General features: G+C 41.1%; 1 protein-coding gene across 1 annotated transcript in view; it reads right to left on the minus strand.

Annotated features, from left to right (window-relative positions):
• Positions 1-24,984, minus strand: part of UNC79 (unc-79 homolog, NALCN channel complex subunit) — a 538,284-nt gene that overhangs the window by 196,355 nt on the left and 316,945 nt on the right. The window contains exons 33-38 of the mRNA XM_053710079.1: positions 14,711-14,815; positions 10,784-10,900; positions 8,186-8,269; positions 8,067-8,140; positions 6,110-7,091; positions 992-4,385 (exon numbers count right to left, since the gene is read on the minus strand). Of these exons, the coding sequence (XP_053566054.1) occupies positions 992-4,385; positions 6,110-7,091; positions 8,067-8,140; positions 8,186-8,269; positions 10,784-10,900; positions 14,711-14,815 (4,756 nt within the window). The remainder of the gene's footprint in view (positions 1-991; positions 4,386-6,109; positions 7,092-8,066; positions 8,141-8,185; positions 8,270-10,783; positions 10,901-14,710; positions 14,816-24,984) is intronic.

Raw genomic sequence — 24,984 nt, forward strand, 5'->3', positions numbered from 1 at the left:
ATAATGACAGCTTAGTAACAATATGTCTTCTGTTATTCTCCTTTTATATACATCCTGTTCATTGTTTTTATGTATTAGCTTAAAATTATATAATGCGACTCACATATAACAGCTTTACTATCAGTTATAAGTCTGTTTAGATATTAAATCATATCTAGTGTGTGAGTAATTGTAGAAAGAAAGAGAGAAGAAAGATATCAAGGTATAGAGAGAAGAAGAGAAGAGGGGGGGAGAGAAAAAAAAAAAAAAAAGGGAGGGGGAGGGGGGATGGTGTATATACAGCGGGTTATCTTCTCAAGGGTCGAGGGGAGGTACATGGGAAGGGGGGGGGTATCACTCCAAATGGCTTAGTCTGTATATACGTGGGGTGAGATGGTCTTGTGAGATGGCTGATGTGCCTCTTTTTATTATATATTAAGGCCTATGGCCGAGAGGTTTACCTTAGTGCTATTTTGCTAACACTCTGTGTCCCCACTCTCTTCAATCCCACTCAGCAGGGTGTGCATCCAGGAGACGCCTCAGAGGTCGCAAATAATCAATTTTCGTCAATTAAGAATGTCATAGTTCCTTTCCCTCCCATATCAATTTCATGTATTCATGCGTTTCTAATTTTCCTGTTCTGAGGTAGTGGTACCTCTCCAAACTAAGCAGATCTCCCACTCCATGCTTCCACTCATTTAGACTTGGGACAGTCAGTGACTTCCAGTATTTTGGGATCAAGCCCTTGGCACAATTCAGCATCAGTAGGAAAAGTTTATTTTTCGCCTCCATTACTATTTTAGGGAGGGAATGGTAAAGCAGGTAGTGTGGATTTAGGGGAAGGATGATACCGAGGAGTCTACCAATCTCCGAAAACACCTCTCTCCAAAACTCCTGTATTAGCGGGCAAGTCCACCATATATGCAGGATAGATCCTTCCTCTCCACATCCCCTCCAACAATCTCTGCTCGATTGCGGGTATATTTTATTTAATCTCAGGGGTGTCAGATACCATCGGCTCAGAAATTTATAATGCATTTCTTGGTGTCTCATAGAGACCGAGACTCTCTTGGCTTTATTGAAGATCATATGCCATTCTTTTACAGTGATCTCAGAGCCTAATTCCGCTCGCCATGCATCTGCATAGGAGGGTAGCGCCTCCTCTCCGCTCAGCAGTAGTAATTTGTATAGGCGGGAAATTAAGTGTCCCGGCATCTGGTCCATCGTGCAAATAGATTCCACGGGTGTTTTATCCCTTGTAAAGGGAGATGCGCCCCCACGTGTGGTCACGTAGTGGTGGAGCTGCGCCATCCTAAACCAAGAGGAGAATAGCCAGTGATCCCACTTTTTAAGGTTCTCTTGAGTCTGAATCTTCCCCTCATGGAAAGCATTACTCACAGCTGCTTCAGCTAAAGTGTATGGTTGTCTAGGGGACTGTGTCCTACACGCCAGGCCATTATCAGGATTCTCAAAAATCGGCGTAACTGGAGAGTTTATGGTTGATACACTCTCGTCTTGTTTGATCAGTGTATCCCAGATGCCGAAGACACCCTCCAGCAAAGGATATTGTCCGATTATTGGGTTCCGGTTTGGCGCCGAGACCCAAGCAAGTGATCCTACATTGCCTCTCTGCAGAATTTCGCGATCTAGCTCAATCCAGGCTCTATCAGTCCCATTATGACACCACTGGACCAGGCGCTGGACAATTATCGCCTTAAAGTATGTTCTCAGTAGTGGGACCCCGGCTCCCCCGCTGTCTCTGGGCAGATACAGTGTTTTTTTACGAACTCTCGGCCTCACGCCATTCCATATATATGATTCAATCTCTGATTGAATCTGATGTATAATATGCATCGCCGCCATGAGTGGGACTGTCTGCATCACATACAGTACTCTTGGCAAAATATTCATTTTGACCACGTGGATGCGACCCATCCACGTAATGGATTTATTCTTCCATTTAGCCATGTCACCTCCTACAGCATCTCTAATGTGCTTATAATTTATGTCAACGATGTCTTTGATTGAGGATGTCAAGGAAATACCAAGGTATTTCAATTGCTGTTTTGCTACTTTAAGGGGGCAACGGGAACATGCCTCCTGAAAATCTGCGTCAGGAACGGATACATTCAAAATCTCGGATTTGGATAGATTGAGTAGAAAATTCGAGACCTTTCCGAACTCCACAAATTCCGTTAGCAGCGCTGGTAGTGAGGTAGTGGTATCCGACAACATAACCAAGACATCATCAGCATACATAGCTAATTTGTGCTCTTTTTGGCCAACTGTCAAGCCCTCGATATTAGGGTTACTGCGTATCCTACATGCCAAGGCCTCAATCACCAGGGCAAACAACAAAGGGGAGAGGGGACACCCCTGTCTAGTGCCGTTGGAGATCAGAAAGGGTCTGGAGAATACGCCGTTGACTCGTACCTTAGCGCTTGGTGTAGAGTACAGAGAGAAGATCGTGTGTATCAATCCCTCTCCAAACCCCAATTTGGTCAAAATATGGCGCATAAAAAGCCAGTTAACCCGGTCAAAGGCTTTTTCTGCATCCGTTGACACTAAGGCCAACGGAGCAGAATTATTGTGAGCATAAGATATTAGCTGTATAACTCTGAGGGTATTGTCCCGAGCTTCTCTGCCCGGTACAAATCCTACTTGATCGGTAGAAATGAGCTGGGGTAAGTGCTTAGAGAGTCGACAAGCTATGACCTTGGCCAAGATCTTCACATCAGAGTTGAGGAGTGAGATCGGTCTATAACTGCTTGGCAGATTTTCGGGCTTTCCAGGCTTATGTATTACTGATATATATGCCTCAAGCATTGAGCTCGGCAAATGTGGTGTTTCAGATAACCGATTGAACATCTGAAGCAATCGAGGCGCTAATTTGTCAGAGAATGTTTTATAATAACGCATACCAAATCCGTCTGGCCCGGGGCTTTTACCCCCCGGGAGAAGCTTAATGGCGCGCTGAATTTCTGATAAAGTGAGTGGTGAGTCAAGTTGATCCGCATCCGCTTGGGACAGCCGTGACATCTCCACCCCATCTAGATATTCTAAAATCGCTCTTTCCTGATCACCTTCAGGTTGCTGCCCAAGCTGCTCCTGATTTGGAGGGTATATGTTATAGAGAGCTTCATAGAAGCTTCCAAACGTATTAGCTATAGCCGGACCATCACAGTGCCTATTGCCTTCCTGATCCACCATATCATATACGTATGTTTTCAGTCTCTGCCTTGCTATTGCTCGAGCAAGAAGTTTCCCCGCCTTATTGCTCTGTTCAAAATAGTATTGCCTAAGTCTAAGCGCCTGTTTTTGGTGCTCTGACTGTAAGTGGCTCAGCAAGTCTGATCTCGCACGGGCTAATTCTCTTTGTTTCGTCACATTAGAGGGTTGTTCTTTATGTTCCACCTCAGTTTGTGTCACCTTCGCTAGGAGGGTGTCGTATTGTGCTCTTCTCTCACGACGTAGAGCCGAGGTGTGTTTGATCAGGACCCCTCTCAGGACACACTTGTGTGCCTCCCAGACTGTGGTGTCAGCTATAGCGTCATCTGCGTTTAAAAGGAAGTATTCCTCAATTGTGCTATCCAATTTCTGTCTCAATACCCAATTATCTAATAAGGATTCGTCCAGTCGCCATATATAAGGCGTGACCGGTGCCCCGGGCCATTCAATGGTGCATCTCACTGGGGCGTGGTCGGACCATGTGATCTGACCTATATAGCTACCGGTCGTGACTGATAATCCAGCCGAGTCTGTGAAGATATGATCAATTCTCGTATATTTCCCATGTGGATGGGAGTAGAACGTATAATTTTTGGAAACAGGATGTAGTGTACGCCACACATCATGGATAACCAGGTCTCTCATAGTTTTAGCAACATGTTTTACCACTCGACATGAGGTGCTGGATAATCCATCTGATGTGTCCAGCTCTGGGCAGAAGGACACATTGTAGTCTCCACCCATAAAAAGAATTCCTTTTTGGGTTTCTAGTATCTTTGTCGCAAGTTTCTTAAAGAAGATATCCTGCGCCGTATTTGGTGAATAAAGACTGACAAAAGTAACTAATTTGCCATATAGATTACCAGCTATAATCAAGTACCTGCCATCAGGATCCCTTATGATCTGTTCCAACCGGAAGGGGATCCCAGCTCTAAATAATATCCCCACTCCATTTTTTTTTGTGGGTCCAGATGCGAAGTATGCCACTGGATATTTCTGACTATACCATTTAGGCTCTTTGTGTTTAGAAAAATGCGTCTCCTGAATGCACACAATATCTCCACCCATTCTATTTAAGTCTCTGGTGACAATCGATCTCTTCTCAGGGCTATTAAAGCCATTAACATTAATCGTGACAAGATCCATAGTCCGGGCTGTAGTGTCCTCCATCACTTCTGCTATTGATATAGGGGTATATCTTGGTCAGTTACGTAAGCTGATGGATGGGGGGAAGGTGTCGGGGATGCGTTGGATATGGAGAGAAAAAAAAAAAAAAAAAAAAAAGGGGGGGGGGGGGGGAGGGGAAGAGGGGAGAGAAAAGTGTAGGTAGAAAAGGGAATAGAAGAATAACGGTGGGAAGAGAAGTTAGGTAGTGAGGGACCTAAGGGTCCAGGTAAGAGGTCTGTGGTTAAAGGTGTGAGCAGGAGGCTAAGAGATAGATTCCTAACTCTAATGTGGATATAATAGAGAGAGATAAATTAAGGAAAAGAGACCTAGGAGAGAGAGAGAAAGAGAAAATAAGAAAGGAAGAAAAAAGAAACAAAGAAAAAAAAAAAAAAATCGTAGAGGTGTAGAGTCTCACTCTAAATCGCAAGAGAGTATAAGTAAAACAAGGGGGTAGTAACCCTTATACTCTCAGCAGTTGAACTTTATAATTAGTTATATAATCTGTAGGTAAAGGCAATCAATAAAAGGTTAAACGATTTCTATTAACATTTATCTAGAAACAAAGCAATACACATTTCAATATATTAAATTATTAAATAACCTATGCATCAGAATAAGATATGAATTTGTTAAGGCATTGCAGGTACTTATCTATCCCAGAAAACCATTTCTGATCCGCTATAACGTTCCCTTCGCATCTCTATGCTCTATTTATAGGTCATGTTGTTATTCTCACTCTGCAAGCGCGAATCTAAGTGTGTTTATGAAGATCACTGTCCCACATTTCAAGCTTTCATTAAGATCTAATTACACTCAAGATAGTGGCTTCATGTCCTCTAGTGATGTCATGTAGTTGAGTTGTTTGCATGTGGCATTCTGGGTCAGCGCCTCCACTAGTGTCTGGACCCCAAGTGCTTTGCAGCGCTAGTGAGGTCTGTGCTAAAAGAATTTGGGCGTTATGAATGGCGCGTAGTTAGGGAGAGCACTGTCCTTCTAAATGATGTTGTACCTAGTAAGCCTAGTTGTTTTGTATACTAGAGTGAGTGGTTGTGTGAGTGCGGTAGCAGTTAACCATGCAGTGCACCCCAACCATTCGTGTAGTTTAGGTTTATGCTAAATTTGTGACACCTGAGTTTCAGATTACCTATTCAATCCCTCAAAAAGCTCACACTCATTACTCAATTTGAATGTCGATCAGCTAACATGTGCTGCACCTGCGTCTCCTGTTTGGTGTCTGGGGGCCTATAATCACATTCTATTATGCCTCTGTAACGGCCAAAGTGTTATCTTGGGCGGTATGCACTCTCTTTTTGAACAGTAATTTACTAGTTGAGGTGATTTAAGACAGTTTTTTAAAACATTTTGAAACATAAATGAGATATTATACAGATTCTATAATAATAACATTAGCAAAGTTTGATATGCCGCCATCTCTGTGGCTGCTGATGATCAGCTGGATGGTTATATACCACCCATTGCAGCTTGGATGATTTCTGCATAACTAGTGTATGTCTCTTCATATCTGTCCATATCCCCTTAAACTAAGTTGAAACATAGGTTATGGTGAACTAAAGTAAATGTCAACATACTTATCTACAGGATGAGTGGATTGTGGTCTCCAATACAACAGCAATCATGAGGGCCACAATGACACTTAATATTAACAGGGTACCTGCAAATATTATGTTCATGGAGAGAAATAAGAAGGTATAGAGGCCTCAAAGCGGCCTTCCACTAGGTAGGTTTCCTTCCTCTCCAGGATTATCTCTTTGCTGGGCAGGTTCTGCTGTAGGGCCAGGAGGCCTGATCTGTGTGCCCATGGCCTGGTTAAAGGCAGGGAGATCAGATGTCGCTCGGTATGTAGCTGTGATTCCATCTTTGGTGGCGATTAAGCAGGTCGGGAAACCCCACCTGTATGGGATTCTTTGCTCTCTGAGATTGGATGTAATAAAACGCATTTCTCTCCTTTTTTGCAGTGTCGCAGGGCATAGGTCTGTGAAGATCTGGATCTCTGCCCCCTCATAAGTCAGGGATTGACGGTTTCTGGAGTGTCTTAGTATATCTTCCCTGTCTCTATATGAGAGGAGCTTGGCTATGATGTCTCTAGGCGGTGCTCTAGCTGGCGGCTTAGGCCGCAGGGCTCTGTGGGCCCTTTCCACATGAATATCTTCTGCTCCCGGGTCATTTTTAATATGCTTAAAAAGCTTTTGTATATACTGATTAATCTCTGCTGGAGTCACTACTTCTGGAACTCCCCTTATCCTTAGATTGTTCCGCCGACTTCTATTTTCTAGGTCTTCTATCCTGTCAGTAAGATTTAGAACAATCATTTCTTGCGATTGCATGCAGCTGGTATTATGCTGTAGGTCAGAGCGTAGTGACTCCTGTGACTCCTCTACAGACGTGACTCTCCTGTCTATAGTGGCAATGTCCTTCTTCAGCTCCCCAAACATGTGTTTCATTTCCAGCATGGCCTCTTTTATATCATTTTTGGATGATAGATGTCTAATATCATCTTTAGTAATATAGTCACTTTGTCTAGGCTCTGTGCTGTGTTGAGAGACTGAAGCTGTTATCCCTGCAGGTTCTGGGAGTTCTCTGTGAGGGCCTTGTGTTGGATCACTGGAGATTAAGTAATTTTCCATATTTGATGAGTGCAGGCTTTTGGGCAGCTTAGGGCCCTTTCTATTTGACATGGTTAACAAGCCTGAAGACTGCTGTATATAACAGCAAAGAAAAATAAGAGTCCTTTTGAACTTGCACTGCTCTGTCAGGTGTGTCTTTATTGCAGTATAAGCAGTTTCTATCAGTACTGCAACTTCGCCAAAGTAGGCCCCGTGGCTTGCACCACGTCACTCTCTGTAAACTTTATGTATATACCCAGTCTCAGCTGCAATGCGCTTCTAGCTTTGTCATACCGGGTTCACTTTTAATTAGTTTATTAAGGCTCTGCTATAAATGTCTTTTGCCTTATCACTGTGTGCTTTGTGCCGTGTTCAGCCCCTATGCATGTGGTGGCCTGAGGATGTATGTATTTTGAGCCTGCTACTCACCATTCCTTGTCTCCAGGGTTGGAGGTGCTATCCCACAGCCGTCGCCAGTGTTCTTCTGTTTGTGCCCACTGACCTCTTGAAGGGCCCAGTTGCCGCTACTTGCGCTCCTTCGTGTCTCCGTCGTCTGCAGCACTCCCGCACCTAGGTCCACTCAGGTCCCGGTAGTAACGTCTACCGCGTTAGGATATGGGCTCTGTGTAACGGCGCTCTGTGACAGCACCAATCTTCAGCTGCTTCCAGTGACTCCCGGTTAATATTCAGGTGCGTAGTAGTCTGCACGCTATGGAGGCCTGCTGTTGTCCCCTGTTGCCACTTTAGTCCTCTGTTAAAGCTGCGTGCCCGGTTTAAAGGAAGCACATTCCAGACATATAGGTAGTCCTCTGCTTTGTGTGCTGCTTTTAAGTTATTTTAGTGCCATTGACTGCCTTAAACCTTATGCTGAGAGTAACAAGGTGTCAGAGCACTCTCAGTGTGCGGCCATTTGCAGTCGTGGCCAGGCTCCGCCCCCCCCATCTACCTATTTTTAAATAATATTTAAAGTGATGTTGGGGACTCCAGTCCGCATTCTGGAAGCAAGTGTGAGATTAATCAAAGGTTAAAAGGTGACTAGACTAATAGTGTCTATGAGACAAAACTCACTAGAACTTCCTGAGAAGTTTCTGCCTTCATCTTTATAAATTTCACCTTTGGATGTGAACATTTTTCTGGCAAGGCTGAGGGATACTGATTATAGGCCAGTGTCAGAAAACATAACTTACCTATCTGAATGTAAGGTATACTGGTTCTCCCCATGGAAACCTCTGATATACTTCCCAGGACTTCGTGCACAGCTTTGGGGTCATCTTTAGTATAAAAATGAGATTAACATGAAGTAAAAATTATTGTCATCCGCTACAACATGAAATCTTTATGAAATATATGAAGACAGATGTAATCTCTTGTAAATGTAAAAGTGTAACCTGTAATTGTATTAACAACATTTAAGTTGTGCTCACTCTACGACTGTAAAGAGATTCAACAATTGCTCTAAAAATGAGCAACGCTTTAAGCTCAAGGGGGTATATTCCAATCCATTAGAATAGCTATGCCAGGATGTCAAATTCAAGGTCTTTCCATAGAAAACCATTTGAAAGCCCAAATATTGAGGGGTTTCCAGTGGCTTTGCTATGCAGTAACTTCACTAGTACTCTGAATTTAGATAATTCAACATCAATATTTCAATCCATCAGGAAAACTTTCAAGCACATGATTTTTGGCCTTTTCCCATTCAAGAGGCATTTCTTGGCTCTTCCCTTTTTTCAACAGAAGTCTTTGTATCTTAAAAATGTAAATTATAAATCATGTACATTTATATGACAGCAGATTTTTTTTAAGGTGGCTCCAGTGACAGCATATGGTATGAGTGTTATAATAAGAGGATCACTTCTAACAGGTAATTACTATGATGATCCAACAAGGTGCTTCGGATTCAGTCCCTACAATACACTGGAAGCTTTCTATTCAAGTGTTCATAACCATTAACCCTAACCGTGACCTTCCCACCTCAATTGATTCTAACCTCATAGTCCAACTACAACAAATTTTAATGACTCACTTGATCTCTACCAATCCCACCATCACCTAAATTCTCCCACAACACAATCTCCCTTCTCAGTTTAGAGTTGTTATTGTTGTGGGGAGATGTATAGTTTAAAACAGAGTTGTAAAGGGAGCGGTTACTTCAGGGGATAGTTTAAGTGATGAAGATTGTGAGTTGGGTGTCATGTTTTGGTTTCTTAGGTGAAAAAGTACTGTGGTGAAGGACCACATATCGAATTTGAGCCAACCATTAGGTTTTACTTTGGTAAGGTCAGGTCTCCCTATGTAAAATCCGTAATAGCAATATCCCTATCATTTGACGTCTCCAAACACAATCCCCTAAATGTAATGATCGCTTCTACATTCAAGTACTTCATACCTATATTTCTACCTCAATTACTCCTGTACACCTTAATACTCTCCTATATGACCCCTCTAAATCAAAAAGCCCCTAATGCCTATGTACTTAGGCAGCGGTGTTATGGCGGGGGTGGAATTGGATAAAGGATACTAATGTTAGGAGATTGTTGTAGTGGGGAGATATTAGTTAGAGAGGGGGTTTCTCCGGGGATACTTTAGGTGACGAGGGACTAAGGTGGGAAAGGTTTAAAGTTAGGTGATGGGGAGTGCGGTGAGGGAGTTCTCATTGATATTAATTAGCTTAATTTGCCGTGGGGCTAGACCTCAATTAGAGTAGTGTGGGGTTGGGTCAGCCATAAACCATTGAGGTAATTGGGTAACTGTATAAATTAACCTCTGAGGAGGAGCCCTCGGTTAGATCTTTGGCTGCAGGGATATTAACACATTGTGGATGATTATTTGTTTTTTATCGACTGCATTATGCTAAGGCTGCCTTGAAACGTATACAAGTACTTTATACCAGGTCAATATAGTCGATATGAAAAAGCGGTTGAAGCATGCATTGTGATCAGATGTACATGACAATGGCAGGCATAGGATTCTGTCACTATTATGGTATAGTACATCCCAGTTAAAGTAATAGCTTCTACTATTGTTTGGGAGATTAGTATTACTGATTACAAAAGGTTCATCATTATTCTATGAGTTTATTCTAAAATAAATCAATTAAATTACTAAATTTGCATACCCTTAAAATATTTATAATGGTTTAAATAAATTTACCACCATGATTTTAAACGTGATTAGCTCAAATACCTAAAATAGATGGCTTAAATGGGTCATGGAAGTCAAAACTGAACCCACATGATTCAGTTGGAGCACACAATTTATTAAAAAAAAACAACTTTTCAATTTATTTCTAATATCAAATTTACTTCTTAGCATCCTTTGTTGATGCTTAGCTCTTTTCTATCTAGATAATCTCAGGAGTGTATGCATGTCTTGAGCATTCTATGACACCAGTAATGGTAGCAATGTTATGCAAGCAACCTGTAGACAGAGGCAGCATTAGCTGTAGCATGCAGTGCTGAGTAACAGCAATTCTGCATTCACTTACTTCTTTGGCACACTGTAAATTTGTGTCCAAATTGAAATGTTTTTTTTATTTGTCTGCTCTCTATGAATTTTGACTTCCATGTCCCGCTTGACACCTGTACTTCTCTAGTTGCAAGATGACATGTTTGTTTGCAGCGCTACGGAATGTTGCGGTGCTATACAAATAAATGGTAATAATTATATTAATTTTAGGGCTATTTATGATCTAGTCAAAGGTAAGTAAAATAAGTAGTTTTTTATGAAGATGAGGCCCATCTCTGATATACAGAAGCACCAGTTTAGCAGATACTATGATTACTCACCAGGGTCCCAGTTGCTGATATGGTGCGGAGCGCTAGACTGGTGTTCAAGCTGCCTCTTCATAATTTGACTCATTGTTAGTGCACCCAGAGAGCCTCTTTTCATTTGCCTGTACTGAGCTTCACGTGCATTAAGTAGAAATTATATATATATTAAAAGCGTATAAGTAAAATTAATATTAAAGTGTGAATAATCATTCAGTTTCATTTTCATGCCGCATTTAAGTATCATTTCTAAAATTATCAATATTGTATACAACTTAGATGTTCTAGTTTTCTTGCACAAAGAAATGGTAAATTTATTGAGAAATAATGTTTACCTTAGCAGAATATGGAAATTCTCATTGCCAGCCTAATGATCTAAAGCTCTCAGCTGAGGCAAGATGATATAAAATAATCAGTGCTACGAGGTCTAAGAGTAGTTAATCTAAAGGCACATTTTACACTGTGAGCTGTGTATCTCACTAAAGGGCGTAATATACATTTCTGAATGCAATTGCAAGATACACATATACAGGCTAGTGCTCAATAAAGTATTTCAAATGTGCATTGAATGCACCGTGTAAAAATTGGAAATGTATAATGCATAAAAACTTAGGTGTTAAAAACCCACTGCAAAATGCTAAATTGACATTATACCTTACAAAGCTTCCTTAAATTACACAAAATGAAATTATTCAATGTAAAGTGAGCCCGGACTGACGGGCTGTAAAGGGAGGGCTTTTGACCCTCAATGAAGCAAGCAAGGGGTGGGGGCTTAAAGGGGGCGGGGTTTAGTTTAGTTAAGGAGAGGGCCACCGGAAACACGGCCTCTTCTAGAATCATCGTTGTAGAAGCAGTTTCTCCCTCCCTCCCTCCCTAATTATGGCTTTGTCGCAGCTAGTTTGGCGGGGGGTGCTTGCTGGGTGGATTAAGTGGATGGTTAATGAGGTGTACCCCCTGTGTGTTTAGGGGAGGCAAGTTGGATGGAAGGTGGACAAAGAAGTCTGGTGGCTTAGTTTAGGCAAGCACCTCCTGAGGGTTTTAGGGTTGTTGACAATTGGTTATATGTTTGGTTAATATTTATATGTTAATGTTATATATTTATTGGTAATAAATGTGGAGCTGCTGCCTTTACAACCCAGGTTGGTGTCTGTGTCATTTATTTATTCTTGCAGAGTAATGCATATGAGGGTCAAAGGTTAAACCTTGTATTTAGGGAACACCAAAACAGAAAATTTAAATCATAAACAGAGTGTAAAAATATAAAGGGTTTCTTATATTTCTACTTTGAAACGTGTCTCTCAGCATTGGCGAGTGGCCTGAATAGAGGGGTTACTTGGTATCAGAATTATCATTTTACGTATGTCGGTCTCATAGTTAAGTCTCACCTAATATATTGTGCTTATTAAAGTGAAGGAAAAAGATGCAAAACTGAAAATGGATGCAAAGTAAAGTATGTTGAGAACAGCATTATTTGATTTGTATTTGCTTTAACAAAACTGTTATCAGTGCTAGCTTCTCTCTCACATCTACAATACTTTCTATGGCGATAAGCTAAGCTCGCTACTTATAGACAATTCCTGGTTAAGACCCTTTTTTAGATAATTCCGGAAAGGTTTGACCATGCGAGGGTCGCCATGATATTTATAGCCATGCTAACAAAGTTTAAATCATCAGGCCCTATGTCTTAAAGCTAAGAGGGCATTTTATCAAACATTATTTTATTAAAAAGTTTTAATTGACCCTGTAGTCTGTTCCAGTTTTTGTAGAGTTTTCAAATTCAAGTCCATTCTAATCTATTAGAAAACCTGATTTGGGATGGTTTCCTAATGTTTTCTTTTTTGAATTTGCAAAATCTTGCCGGTTACTTTTCATTAAAAACCTTTCACTAATTTATCACTTTTGTTATGATTACTGGTTCTAGCTATTTCAACAGTCTTGATCATTTGAAAACCCATTTGGCTTGCTTCAAATGACTTATCATGGTCGTGTACGCAGCTTCCCCCCCCCCCCCCCCCCCAGTGTTTAAGTATTTGTGCATTCTCAGTTTATCTGTTAATAAACAAAATTGCTGCATTGTTTAATAAAGAGGTGAAAATACAGATCATATTACATTTTAAACTGCTAAAACTTGCTATAATATAATCATTAATGTTCCTTTATGATTGCAACTAAGTATTTTGACATATGCAAATTGTTACTTATAAAAATACAAATAGAAAATCCTGTAATATGTGAACATTTTACTATTCCACTATTGCATGTATATAACTGTCATGGAGAGAATACATCCGCTTATTTTATTGAGCCCTACTGTATATTGTAATATAAGTGTTTCTCCTTCACATACAGACAATTAGGGAACTCTCCTTAGCAAGATACACAGTTCTCAAGGTAAAAATTGCATTTTGAGCATTACCAGAAGGTCCTTGTAGAAGTGAAAAGGCTTCTTTTAGAATCTCGCCAGACCAGAGAGCTTTAAAGAACAGGGCCCCTAAGGAGCCAATGACAAGAGGCTTAGATCTGTTACCACCTTTCAGCTTTCAGTAGTGCATTGCATCTTCAGAGCCCAGTTTGGCATGCTTCTCAAAGATACCAAGGAAATTGAGTCAATTTGTAAATATTTGTAAATTAAAAAGTCTCTTAAAATTGGATGCTTTATTTGAAACATGAAAGTTTGACTTGCATGTTCCTTTAATCGCAAATTATATTGCGGGTTATATGAGAAAACCTGTATTTAAACACATTAAGCAGTAATCATAAATAACGAATTACGCATTAAGCAGTCATCATCATAATTTTACTTGCACATTAACCATGTATATTTTGTTTCTGTGTGAGACGAAACCCCCAAAAATGCAAAGAGCCAGCTTATTTTAGTTGTTTGTGGGTTAACACAATCAGCGTGTTCCTGTTAAATTGTATTTGTAATTTGGGGGATTTACCTAATTCAAACAGGATGATTTCTAATGGATTGAAATGCCATAGAAATGGAAACCAAAAAAGATGCCAGTTAATTTCAATGCTTTCACATGGCAATCTCTAATGAATTGGAATAGGGACTTTGGGCTCCATGTACTAAGAAGTATAATCGGTCCCCGAGCCCTAGAGGGGCAGGTTCGCACATGCGAGTCTGCTTCCTGCAATATAAGAATCAATATTAGACTGCTGATTCTTACAATCTATTAATTGGCGGAGAGAAATCACCCTGAATCTGCTTGCTCGATCGCTCAGGGTGATTAACAGACCTTCTCTTGCGCGATTGGTCATGCAAGAGAAGTGACGGGCATTACTCACGTATCAGAATACAACCAGCGCCCATATGCAGGGAAGGCATGCAGACAACTTCTCAAGTTGAGAAGCGTGTCCGCATCCCACTTAATACATGGAGGCCTTAGAGAGTGTTTTTCTAGGTATGTTTAGGGAGTTCATACACGTTGGATATTGAAAATTCAGTAAACAAACAAACATTTAACCTTTTAATCCTCTGATAGATAATAGGTGTCAAATAAAAAAAAAAAATATTTCATAATATTTGTGAGTAAATATCTGACAAAAATTTCTCACTGACCCATTTTGACAATTCCTATTAAACATCTAGTTACCTGTTTTATTCAAACACTTCCCTTGACAGTAAGCTACAATGATCTGTTATTGTGGCTGACCAGAAGTAAGCTACAGTGATCTGTTATTGTGGCTGACCAGAAGTAAGCTACAGTGATCTGTTATTGTGGCTGGCCAGAAGTAAGCTACAGTGATCTGTTGTTGTGGCTGGCCAGAAGTAAGCTACAGTGATCTGTTATTGTGGCTGACCAGACGTAAGCTACAGTGATCTGTTATAGGGGCTAAACAGGAGTAAGCTACAGTGATCTGTTATTGTGGCTGACCAGAAGTAAGCTACAGTGATCTGTTATAGGGGATAAACAGGAGAAAGCTATGTCTACATACTCAGAGAAGAACGACTACTGTTCTCAGGAGGTCCAGCTTCTAGTGTTGGGGCTGAAGATGATTCTCTTGGCATATCCAAGATGGCCAGTGCTTTGGTACCAGTATCTGCAAGTTAAAATGACAACTGATATCATACTATTCTTAATTCACAAATAACAATGGGCAAGATTACGAGTGGAGCGCAATTTAGCACTTTCGCTAGAGCGCTAATTAAGCTAATAAACTTTTTGCACACGCCTGGTTGTGCTGGTATTACTAGTGGAAAGTAAAAAGTTATCGCTCTTGCGCTAGTCGACAAGCGCAAAAAGCCTAACTTACAATACAACGCACGATAACCTATTCCCCCATAGAAGTCAATGGAGCAAAAAAATGTGGAAAAAAAACATAATTTATGCTTACCTGATAAATTTATTTCTCTTGTAGTGTATCCAGTCCATTACTTGTGGGATATTCTCCTTCCCAACAGGAAGTTGCAAGAGGATCACCTCCTCCCCTCACTGCCATATCCAGTCATTCGACCGAAACAAGACGAGAAAGGAGAAACCATAGGGTGCAATGGTGACTGTAGTTTAATTAAAATTTAGACCTGCCTTAAAAGGACAGGGCGGGCCGTGGACTGGATACACTACAAGAGAAATAAATTTATCAGGTAAGCATAAATTATGTTTTCTCTTGTTAAGTGTATCCAGTCCACGGATCATCCATTACTTGTGGGATACCAATACCAAAGCTAAAGTACACGGATGATGGGAGGGACAAGGCAGGAACTTAAACAGCCTCCGAAGAAGCAAAAGTGTCAAATTTGTAAAATTTTGAAAAGGTGTGAAGCGAAGACCAAGTCGCAGCCTTGCAAATCTGTTCAACAGAGGCCTCATTTTTAAAGGCCCAGGTGGAAGCCACAGCTCTAGTAGAATGAGCTGTAATCCTTTCAGGGGGCTGCTGTCCAGCAGTTTCATAGGCTAAGCGTATTATGCTCCGAAGCCAAAAGGAGAGAGAGGTTGTCGAAGCTTTTTGACCTCTCCTCTGTCCAGAGTAAACGACAAACAGGGCAGATGTTTGACGAAAATCTTTAGTAGCCTGTAAGTAAAACTTCAAGGCACGGACTACGTCCAGATTATGCAAAAGACGTTCCTTCTTTGAAGAAGGATTAGGACACAATGATGGAACAACAATCTCTTGATTGATATTCCTGTTAGAAACCACCTTAGGTAAAAACCCAGGTTTGGTACGCAGAACTACCTTGTCTGAATGAAAAATCAGATAAGGAGAATCACAATGTAAGGCAGATAACTCAGAGACTCTTCGAGCCGAGGAAATAGCCATCAAAAACAGAACTTTCCAAGATAAAAGTTAAATATCAATGGAATGAAGGGGTTCAAACGGAACTCCCTGAAGAACTTTAAGAACCAAGTTTAAGCTCCACGGGGGAGCAACAGTTTTAAACACAGGCTTAATCCTAACCAAAGCCTGACAAAATGCCTGGACGTCTGGAACTTCTGCCAGACGCTTGTGCAAAAGAATAGACAGAGCAGAGATCTGTCCTTTTAAAGAACTAGCTGATAAGCCTTTGTCCAAACCCTCTTGGAGAAAGGACAATATCCTAGGAATCCTAACCTTACTACATGAGTAACTCTTGGATTCACACCAATAAAGATATTTACGCCATATCTTATGGTAGATTTTCCTGGTGACAGGCTTCCGAGCCTGTATTAAGGTATCAATGACTGACTCGGAGAAGCCACACCTTGATAGAATCAAGCGTTCAATCTCCATGCAGTCAGTCTCAGTGAAATTAGATTTGGATGATTGAAAGGACCTTGTATTAGAAGGTCCTGCCTCAGAGGCAGAGTCTATGGTGGAAGAGATGATGACATGTCCACTAGGTCTGCATACCAGGTCCTGCGTGGCCACGCAGGCGCTATCAGAATCACCGATGCTCTCTCCTGTTTGATTTTGGCAATCAGTCGAGGGAGCAGAGGAAACGGTGGAAACACATAGGCCAGGTTGAAGACCCAAGGAGCTGCTAGAGCATCTATCAGCGTTGCTCCCGGGTCCCTGGACCTGGATCCGTAACAAGGAAGCTTGGCGTTCTGTTGAGACGCCATGAGATCCAGTTCTGGTTTGCCCCAACGATGGACCAGTTGAGCAAACACCTCCGGATGAAGTTCCCACTCCCCCGGATGAAAAGTCTGACGACTTAGAAAATCCGCCTCCCAGTTCTCTACGCCTGGGATGTGGATCGCTGACAGGTGGCAAGAGTGAGACTCTGCCCAGCAAATTATCTTTGAGACTTCTAACATCGCTAGGGAACTCCTGGTTCCCCCTTGATGGTTGATGTAAGCCACAGTCGTGATGTTGTCCGACTGAAATCTGATGAACCTCAGTGTTGCTAGAAGAGCATTGAATATTGCTCTTAACTCCAGAATATTTATTGGGAGGAGTTTCTCCTCATGAGTCCACAATCCCTGAGCCTTCAGGGAGTTCCAGACTGTGCCCCAACCTAGAAGGCTGGCATCTGTTGTTACAATCGTCCAATCTGGCCTGCGAAAGGTCATACCCTTGGACAGATGGACCCAAGAAAGCCACCAGAGAAGAGAATCTCTAGTCTCTTGATCCAGATTTAGTAGAGGGGACAAATCTGAGTAATCCCCATTCCACTGACTTAGCATGCATAATTGCAGCGGTCTGAGATGCAGGCACGCAAATGGCACTATGTCCATTGCCGCTACCATTAAGCCGATTACTTCCATGCACTGAGCCACTGACGGGCGTGGAATGGAATGAAGGACACAGCAAGCATTTAGAAGTTTTGATAACCTGGACTCCGTAAATTTTCATCTCTACAGAATCTATAAGAGTCCCTAGGAAGGAGACTCTTGTGAGTGGTGATAGAGAACTCTTTTCCACGTTCACTTTCCACCCATGCGACCTCAGAAATGCCAGAACTATCTCTGTATGAGACTTGGCAATTTGAAAGCTTGATGCCTGTATCAGGATGTCGTCTAGATACGGAGCCACCGCTATGCCTCGCGGTCTTAGAACCGCCAGAAGTGAGCCCAGAACCTTTGTAAAAATTCTCGGGGCAGTGGCCAACCCAAAGGGAAGAGCTACAAATTGGTAATGCCTGTCTAGAAAGGCAAACGTTATGAACCGATGATGATCTTTGTGAATCGGTATGTGAAGGTAGGCATCCTTTAAGTCCACTGTGGTCATGTACTGACCCGCTTGGATCATTCATTTTGAATGATGGAACTCTGAGGAATTTGTTTAAGATCTTTAGATCCAAGATTGGTCTGAAGGTTCCCTCTTTCTTGGGAACCACAAACAGATTTGAATAAAATCCCTGTCCTTGTTCCATCCGCGGAAATGGATGGATCACTCCCATTACTAGGAGGTCTTGCACACAGCTTAGGAATGCCTCTTTCTTTATCTGGTTTGCTGATAACCTTCAGTTTTGTGTGCAGAAGAATGCACTAGAAATACAAAATGATTATAGGCCTACAGATAAAAGTGATTATCTCCTAAAAAACACCTTGGAGAGACTATTGGGGGAATTATTTAGGTTGTAGGGAGTCCCTAAAGACACTCAAACAATACTAAAAGAATCTGTGGCGCTGAAAGTACAGCTAAAATAATCACTAATGGCTATGTGAGTAGTGGTCCAAATTATAAATATAGAGATAAGATGGCTAACATTTTAGCCATCTTATCTCTATATATATCATTCGGACCACTACTCACATAGCCATTAGTGATTATTTTGCTGATAACCTTGAAAGATGAAATCTCCCTTGTGGAGGAGAAGCTTTGAAGTCCAGAAGATATCCCTGAGATATGATCTCCAACGCCCAGGGATCCTGAACATCTCTTGCCCACGCCTGGGCGAAGAGAGAAAGTCTGCCCCCCACTAGATCCGTTTCCGGATAGGGGGCCGTTCCTTCATGCTGTCTTGGGGGCAGCAGCAGGCTTTCTGGCCTGCTTGCCCTTGTTCCAGGACTGGTTAGGTTTCCAGGCCTGTCTGGAATGAGCAACAGTTCCCTCTTGTTTTGAAGCGGAGGAAGTTGATGCTGCTCCTGCCTTGAAATTTCGAAAGGCACGAAAATTAGACTGTTTGGCCTTTGATTTGGCCCTGTCCTGGGGAAGGGTATGACCCTGGCCTACAGTAATGTCAGCAATAACTTCCTTCAAGCCAGGCCCGAATAAGGTCTGCCCCTTGAAAGGAATGTTGAGTAATTTAGACTTTGAAGTCACGTCAGCTGACCAGGATTTAAGCCATAGCGCCCTACGCACCTGGATGGCGAATCCGGAATTCTTAGCCGTTAGTTTAGTAAAATGAACAATGGCATCAGAAACAAATGAGTTAGCTAGCTTAAGCGTTCTAAGCTTGTCAATAATTTCATTCAATGGAGCTGTCTGGATGGCCTCTTCCAGGGCCTCAAACCAGAATGCCACTGCAGCAGTGACAGGCGCAATGCATGCAAGGGGCTGTAAAGTAAAACCTTGTTGAATAAACATTTTCTTAAGGTAACCCTCCAATTTTTTATCCATTGGATCTGAAAAAGCACAACTGTCCTCAACCGGGATAGTGGTACGCTTTGCTAAAGTAGAAACTGCTCCCTCCACCTTAGGGACCGTCTGCCATAAGTCCCGTGTAGTGGCGTCTATTGGAAACATTTTTCTAAATATAGGAGGTGGGGAAAAGGGCACACCGGGTCTATCCCACTCCTTGCTAATAATTTCTGTAAGCCTTTTAGGTATAGGAAAAACGTCAGTACACACCGGCACCACATAGTATCTATCCAGCCTACACAATTTCTCTGGAATTGCAACTGTGTTACAGTCATTCAGAGCAGCTAATACCTCCCCAAGCAATACACGGAGGTTCTCAAGCTTAAATTTAAAATTAGAAATCTCTGAATCAGGTTTCCCCGAGTCAGAGATGTCACCCACAGACTGAAGCTCTCCGTCCTCATGTTCTGCATACTGTGACGCAGTATCAGACATGGCTCTAACAGCATTTGCGCGCTCTGTATCTCTCCTAACCCCAGAGCTATCGCGCTTGCCACTTAATTCAGGCAATCTAGATAATACCTCTGACAGGGTATTATTCATGATTGCAGCCATGTCCTGCAAGGTAATCGCTATGGGCATCCCTGATGTAATTGGCGCCATATTAGCGTGCGTCCCCTGAGCGGGAGGCGAAGGGTCTGACACGTGGGGAGAGTTAGTCGGCATAACTTCCCCCTCGACAGAACCCTCTGGTGATAATTCTTTTATAGATAAAGACTGATCTTTACTGTTTAAGGTGAAATCAATACATTTAGTACACATTCTCCTATGGAGCTCCACCATGGCTTTCAAACATAATGAACAAGTAGGTTCCTCTGTATCAGACATGTTTAAACAGACTAGCAATGAAACTAGCAAGCTTGGAAAACACTTTAAAACAAGTTTACAAGCAATATAAAAAACGTTACTGCGCCTTTAAGAAACACAAATTTTCCCAAATTTTGAAATAACAGTGAAAAAATGCAGTTACACTAACGAAATTTTTACAGTGTATGTAATAAGTTAGCAGAGCATTGCACCCACTTGCAAATGGATGATTAACCCCTTAATACCAAAAACGGAATAACAAATGACAAAAACGTTTTTGAAACAGTCACAACTGCCACAGCTCTACTGTGGCTTTTTACCTCCCTCAATATGACTTTTGAAACCTTTTGAGCCCTTCAGAGAAGTCCTGGATCATGCAGGAAGAAGCTGGATGTCTGTGTCTGTAATTTTTGCTGTGCAAAAAAACGCCAAAATAGGCCCCTCCCACTCATATTACAACAGTGGGAAGCCTCAGGGAACTGTTTCTAGGCAAAATTCAAGCCAGCCATGTGGAAAAAACTAGGCCCCAATAAGTTTTATCACCAAACATATGTAAAAAACTATTAACCATGCCAGCAAACGTTTTAAAATACACTTTTATAAGAGTATGTATCTCTATTAATAAGCCTGATACCAGTCGCTATCACTGCATTTAAGGCTTTACTTACATTACTTCGGTATCAGCAGCATTTTCTAGCAGATTCCATCCCTAGAAAAATATTTTAACTGCACATACCTTATTACAGGAAAACCTGCACGCTATTCCCCCTCTGAAGTTACCTCACTCCTCAGAATATGTGAGAACAGCAAAGGATCTTAGTTACTTCTGCTAAGATCATAGAAAACGCAGGCAGATTCTTCTTCTAAATACTGCCTGAGATAAACAGTACACTCCGGTACCATTTAAAAATAACAAACTTTTGATTGAAGAAATAAACTAAGTATAAAACACCACAGTCCTCTTACGACCTCCATCTTAGTTGAGAGTTGCAAGAGAATGACTGGATATGGCAGTGAGGGGAGGAGCTATATAGCAGCTCTGCTGTGGGTGATCCTCTTGCAACTTACTGTTGGGAAGGAGAATATCCCACAAGTAATGGATGATCCGTGGACTGGATACACTTAACAAGAGAAATAACCTACTCACGCGCAAACCCGATTGCATATTCCTATGTGCACTAACCAGACATGAAAATATAAATATTTCCCATTCCAATGTTCTGCACATAGCAGAATATGTTCTATTTTTTCATAAATACATATATATATATGATGGTATTTTGGTACATTATATATAAATATATATATATATATATATATATATATTTATATATATATATACATATATATACATATATAGGTATAGATATATACAGATATATATAGGAATATCAATTTAAAAATACTTAGAACATATTCCCTTATGTGCAGAACATTGAAATGTAAAATATATTCAGTAAATAAACACTATAATACTCAAATGAATATTGCATAAATATGCTTTTACATGTTTTCATCTACTTAACGGCAAAGTGCTCCAATGCACTTCTATATATGTTTAGATGTATATACATATGTATTTAGGTGCTTATATGTGTATATAGATCTTTAAATACATATATACATATATAAATACATAAATACATATGTGCACATATATAGACATTTATATATACATGCATATACATCTTTAGACGTATATGTGTGTATCTCAATGTTAAATCCCTTTGCCTGCCTTTTTTTTTTTAGAACATCTGAGACCTCATATTTTTGAGCCCTTATAACATTTATGTGCAATATTGTTTTTTAATCATTTTTTATTAGATCGTGTTATTATGAGTGTAAGTGTACTTTGTAATGTATTTTTGATGTGTTTTGTGAAGCTTTTTTGCTTTGCGAAACAGTTAACCCCAGCTCTGAGGATGCGGTAATCATTCTAGCGTAAATCGCGATTTCGCTCAAGCGATTGCGTTTACTTTGAACTTGTAATACGAGAGCAATTTAACCTGCGCACAAACAATTGCGAAACCCAACTAAAGTTGGGACGGACATTAGATCGCTGCTTCATAACTACTGTTTCCGGCGGAAACAGGGGCATCAAGCTCCATTCGGAAGCTTGATAATTTGTCACCTCCATTCGGAGCTTGATAATTCGGCCCCAATATCTCTTGCAAACAAACCTTTGCGCTCCACTTGTAATCTGGCCATAGTGTTTTTAAATTCATTTAATTGACTTATACAAAACATGTTTATTGACTATGGGAAACATGTTCAGGTGATCAGAGGGAATAAATAAATAATTAATTTTGAAAGCAAACCATCTGAAAAAAATGGAAAAAAAAAAACTGTAAAGAAAGGTGGAATATGAAATGGCATAATATATACAACATATGTTTAATTAGGCAACCTAAGACTGCAGCTTGATTTCATTATGCAGCTCTAATGGTCTCTAAGGCGACAGAAACGGTATCACTGCTGTGTGCTCTTCTGTGCGTCCGGTAACAATGAGTGAATAGTTTACCTGCCCAGTACATTTGTGAGAAATATACAGTATATGAGGCCAATATAAGCTAATATGGGTGGATGCCGGGGGTTTGGCGGCAGCATACGGCAGCATATTTCTGAGTGTCTAGGGTAGTACTACACCTAAATATGTGCTTACCAGCTAGGCATTTATTTTTCCTAGGGTCCATATGCACTCAGATGTTTTTACATGTTATAGGAAATCCAAAAAAGATAGCATTTCAAAACCAGCCAATTAAAATAAAAAATTCACAAATGTCCGGTTCCGGTGGGAGGAGCTAGCGCAGCACGAGGAACGCTGAGTGCTGCTGCGGAGAGCTCGAACTACACCAACCCCTGCTTCTAGCCCGTTGCTGCAGGCCATCTGCCTGCCTAGGGCGCTTGCACTAGATCACTGGTGCACAGTTCGGAGACCTGGAACAAGCCGACTGGCTCGGTCGATGGAGCCTGACACGTAGTACCGCTGTTTCTGCTGTTCCTGCTAAAACTATTGCTTGCCTGGAGGTCCGCCGCAGGAATTACCCTTGGTGGCTTTATAGAAAGTCCTGCTGGATGCAATCAAAGTATGGGAGGCTGACAAGTTGAGCAGTATTTCTCGGCGGAGGGACCAAAAGAGTAAAAGCTTACAGAAAGCCCCTGGCTACGGGTAAGACAGCACTGGATAAAGTCTTTCCTGGTAAAGACCGAAGTAACAAGCAGAGGACACGCTTGGGGAAATCTCCCAGAGCTGATACATCACGGTTTGCCAATTTCTTGTGCTATTTGATCTACAGACTGTAAGTAGAGATTTTGGTACTTATAATTGATTGATCTACAATCTGTAAGCATAGACTTGGGTACTTATAATCGAGGTTGTTGCCTGGAAAAAGTCCTCAGAACTTTCAGAGTTACTTTGCATCACAGTCCTTTTAATCAAAAAGGTTCCCGCACACAAGTAATCTTTCCCTAAAAGTTAATCCAAGGGAAGAGGAAAGCTGACGTTAAGGGAAAGGAAGAAAAGGGGGGAAAATAAGGGAGGAAAAATCCTATACTGACTTGCATATTATCCAATGTTGGGACCCACAACCCTGCTACCGCTGTATAAGTCAGAGGGCACAGGTTCTCATCCCCTTTTCTTTTGGTTGCAACTGTGATACAGCAGTTCATAGAGTTTATACACTCCTAAACCACGCTAGCAAGTGGTGCCCTGGATCCCCAACTGTGAGGGTTAAAGGAAGGGACGACTGTCATATATCTGCAAAACAGACCCCAATATAATACCCCACAAGCAAATAAGAATCGGACTCCCAAGGACATGTCTTATGAATATATCCCCCATAATTAAAGGAAAAAAAAAAAAAAAAAAATCTGTTGAAAAGTGTATCTAATGTGTCTATTTTTATAGCAACAGGCATATGGTTAAAGAGAGGATATGTGATCTTATCATAAAAACACAGTGCATTGTCTCTCCTGCAAATTTTCCTGTTCAGCCTGATACATTGCAATACTGTTGTTTGTTGTATATAGGTATCCTTCGGTAATATATTAAGTAATACAGACCTCATTTTAATTGTCACAAGAGCTAAAGAAGGAGGTTCCTGATGAACTCTTATTGTTACCTGTAAATAACACCTGTTGACTACATAGTAGCACCGTTTAGTATCACAGTTTTAAGCAGTAAACGGGTAATAGAGGTATTGATAGGACATATAAGAGTCTAACATAAAGCGTATAGGCATGTTCGACCTGTAGAACTTGTTTATGTTATCTGTATAACAGTAGCATCCTCCTTAAAAAGGGGGAGAAGGAGAAGGGAAGAGAAAAGGGAACCTCACATATTATTACACTTAAACTTGTCTTATTGGGCGACATGATTGGCTAGGAAGACACACGCTTCACTCGCCTTTTTTTTTTTTTTTTTTTCCACTAAGGACATTTGCATGATCACACTTGCACTGGGCAGAGATTAAGCAGTATCACTACACTAAATACACTTTTTCACTTAAATATTGGAATTTATGGGGTTATGCCCGCCCCGGCTTGTAACTAAATTCCCCCCTGCACTCTCTTTTTTATAGATTAAATGCACATGGATAAATTTATCACAAACTTTAAAGCTAACTCGCCAATCATGCCCCCCAAACCGAAAGACAAAAATCCACGCACATCTGAGGTACATACAGACACTGTAAATGAACCAACACTGCATAGACTTGATACTCAACCATTAGTCAATCATATGTCGGATCTGTTTTTGCCACAATTTGAGTTGTTAAAAACCCAAATGACTGACATAATGTCAGAATTTAAACAGTTTTCTAATCGACTCACAGAAGTTGAAAACAGGGTATCGGCAAATGAGGATATATTATATAAGCAGGAACAAAATATAGATG

The sequence above is a fragment of the Bombina bombina genome, chromosome 1, assembly GCF_027579735.1.
Source record: "Bombina bombina isolate aBomBom1 chromosome 1, aBomBom1.pri, whole genome shotgun sequence".
NCBI classification, from domain to species: domain Eukaryota; kingdom Metazoa; phylum Chordata; class Amphibia; order Anura; family Bombinatoridae; genus Bombina; species Bombina bombina.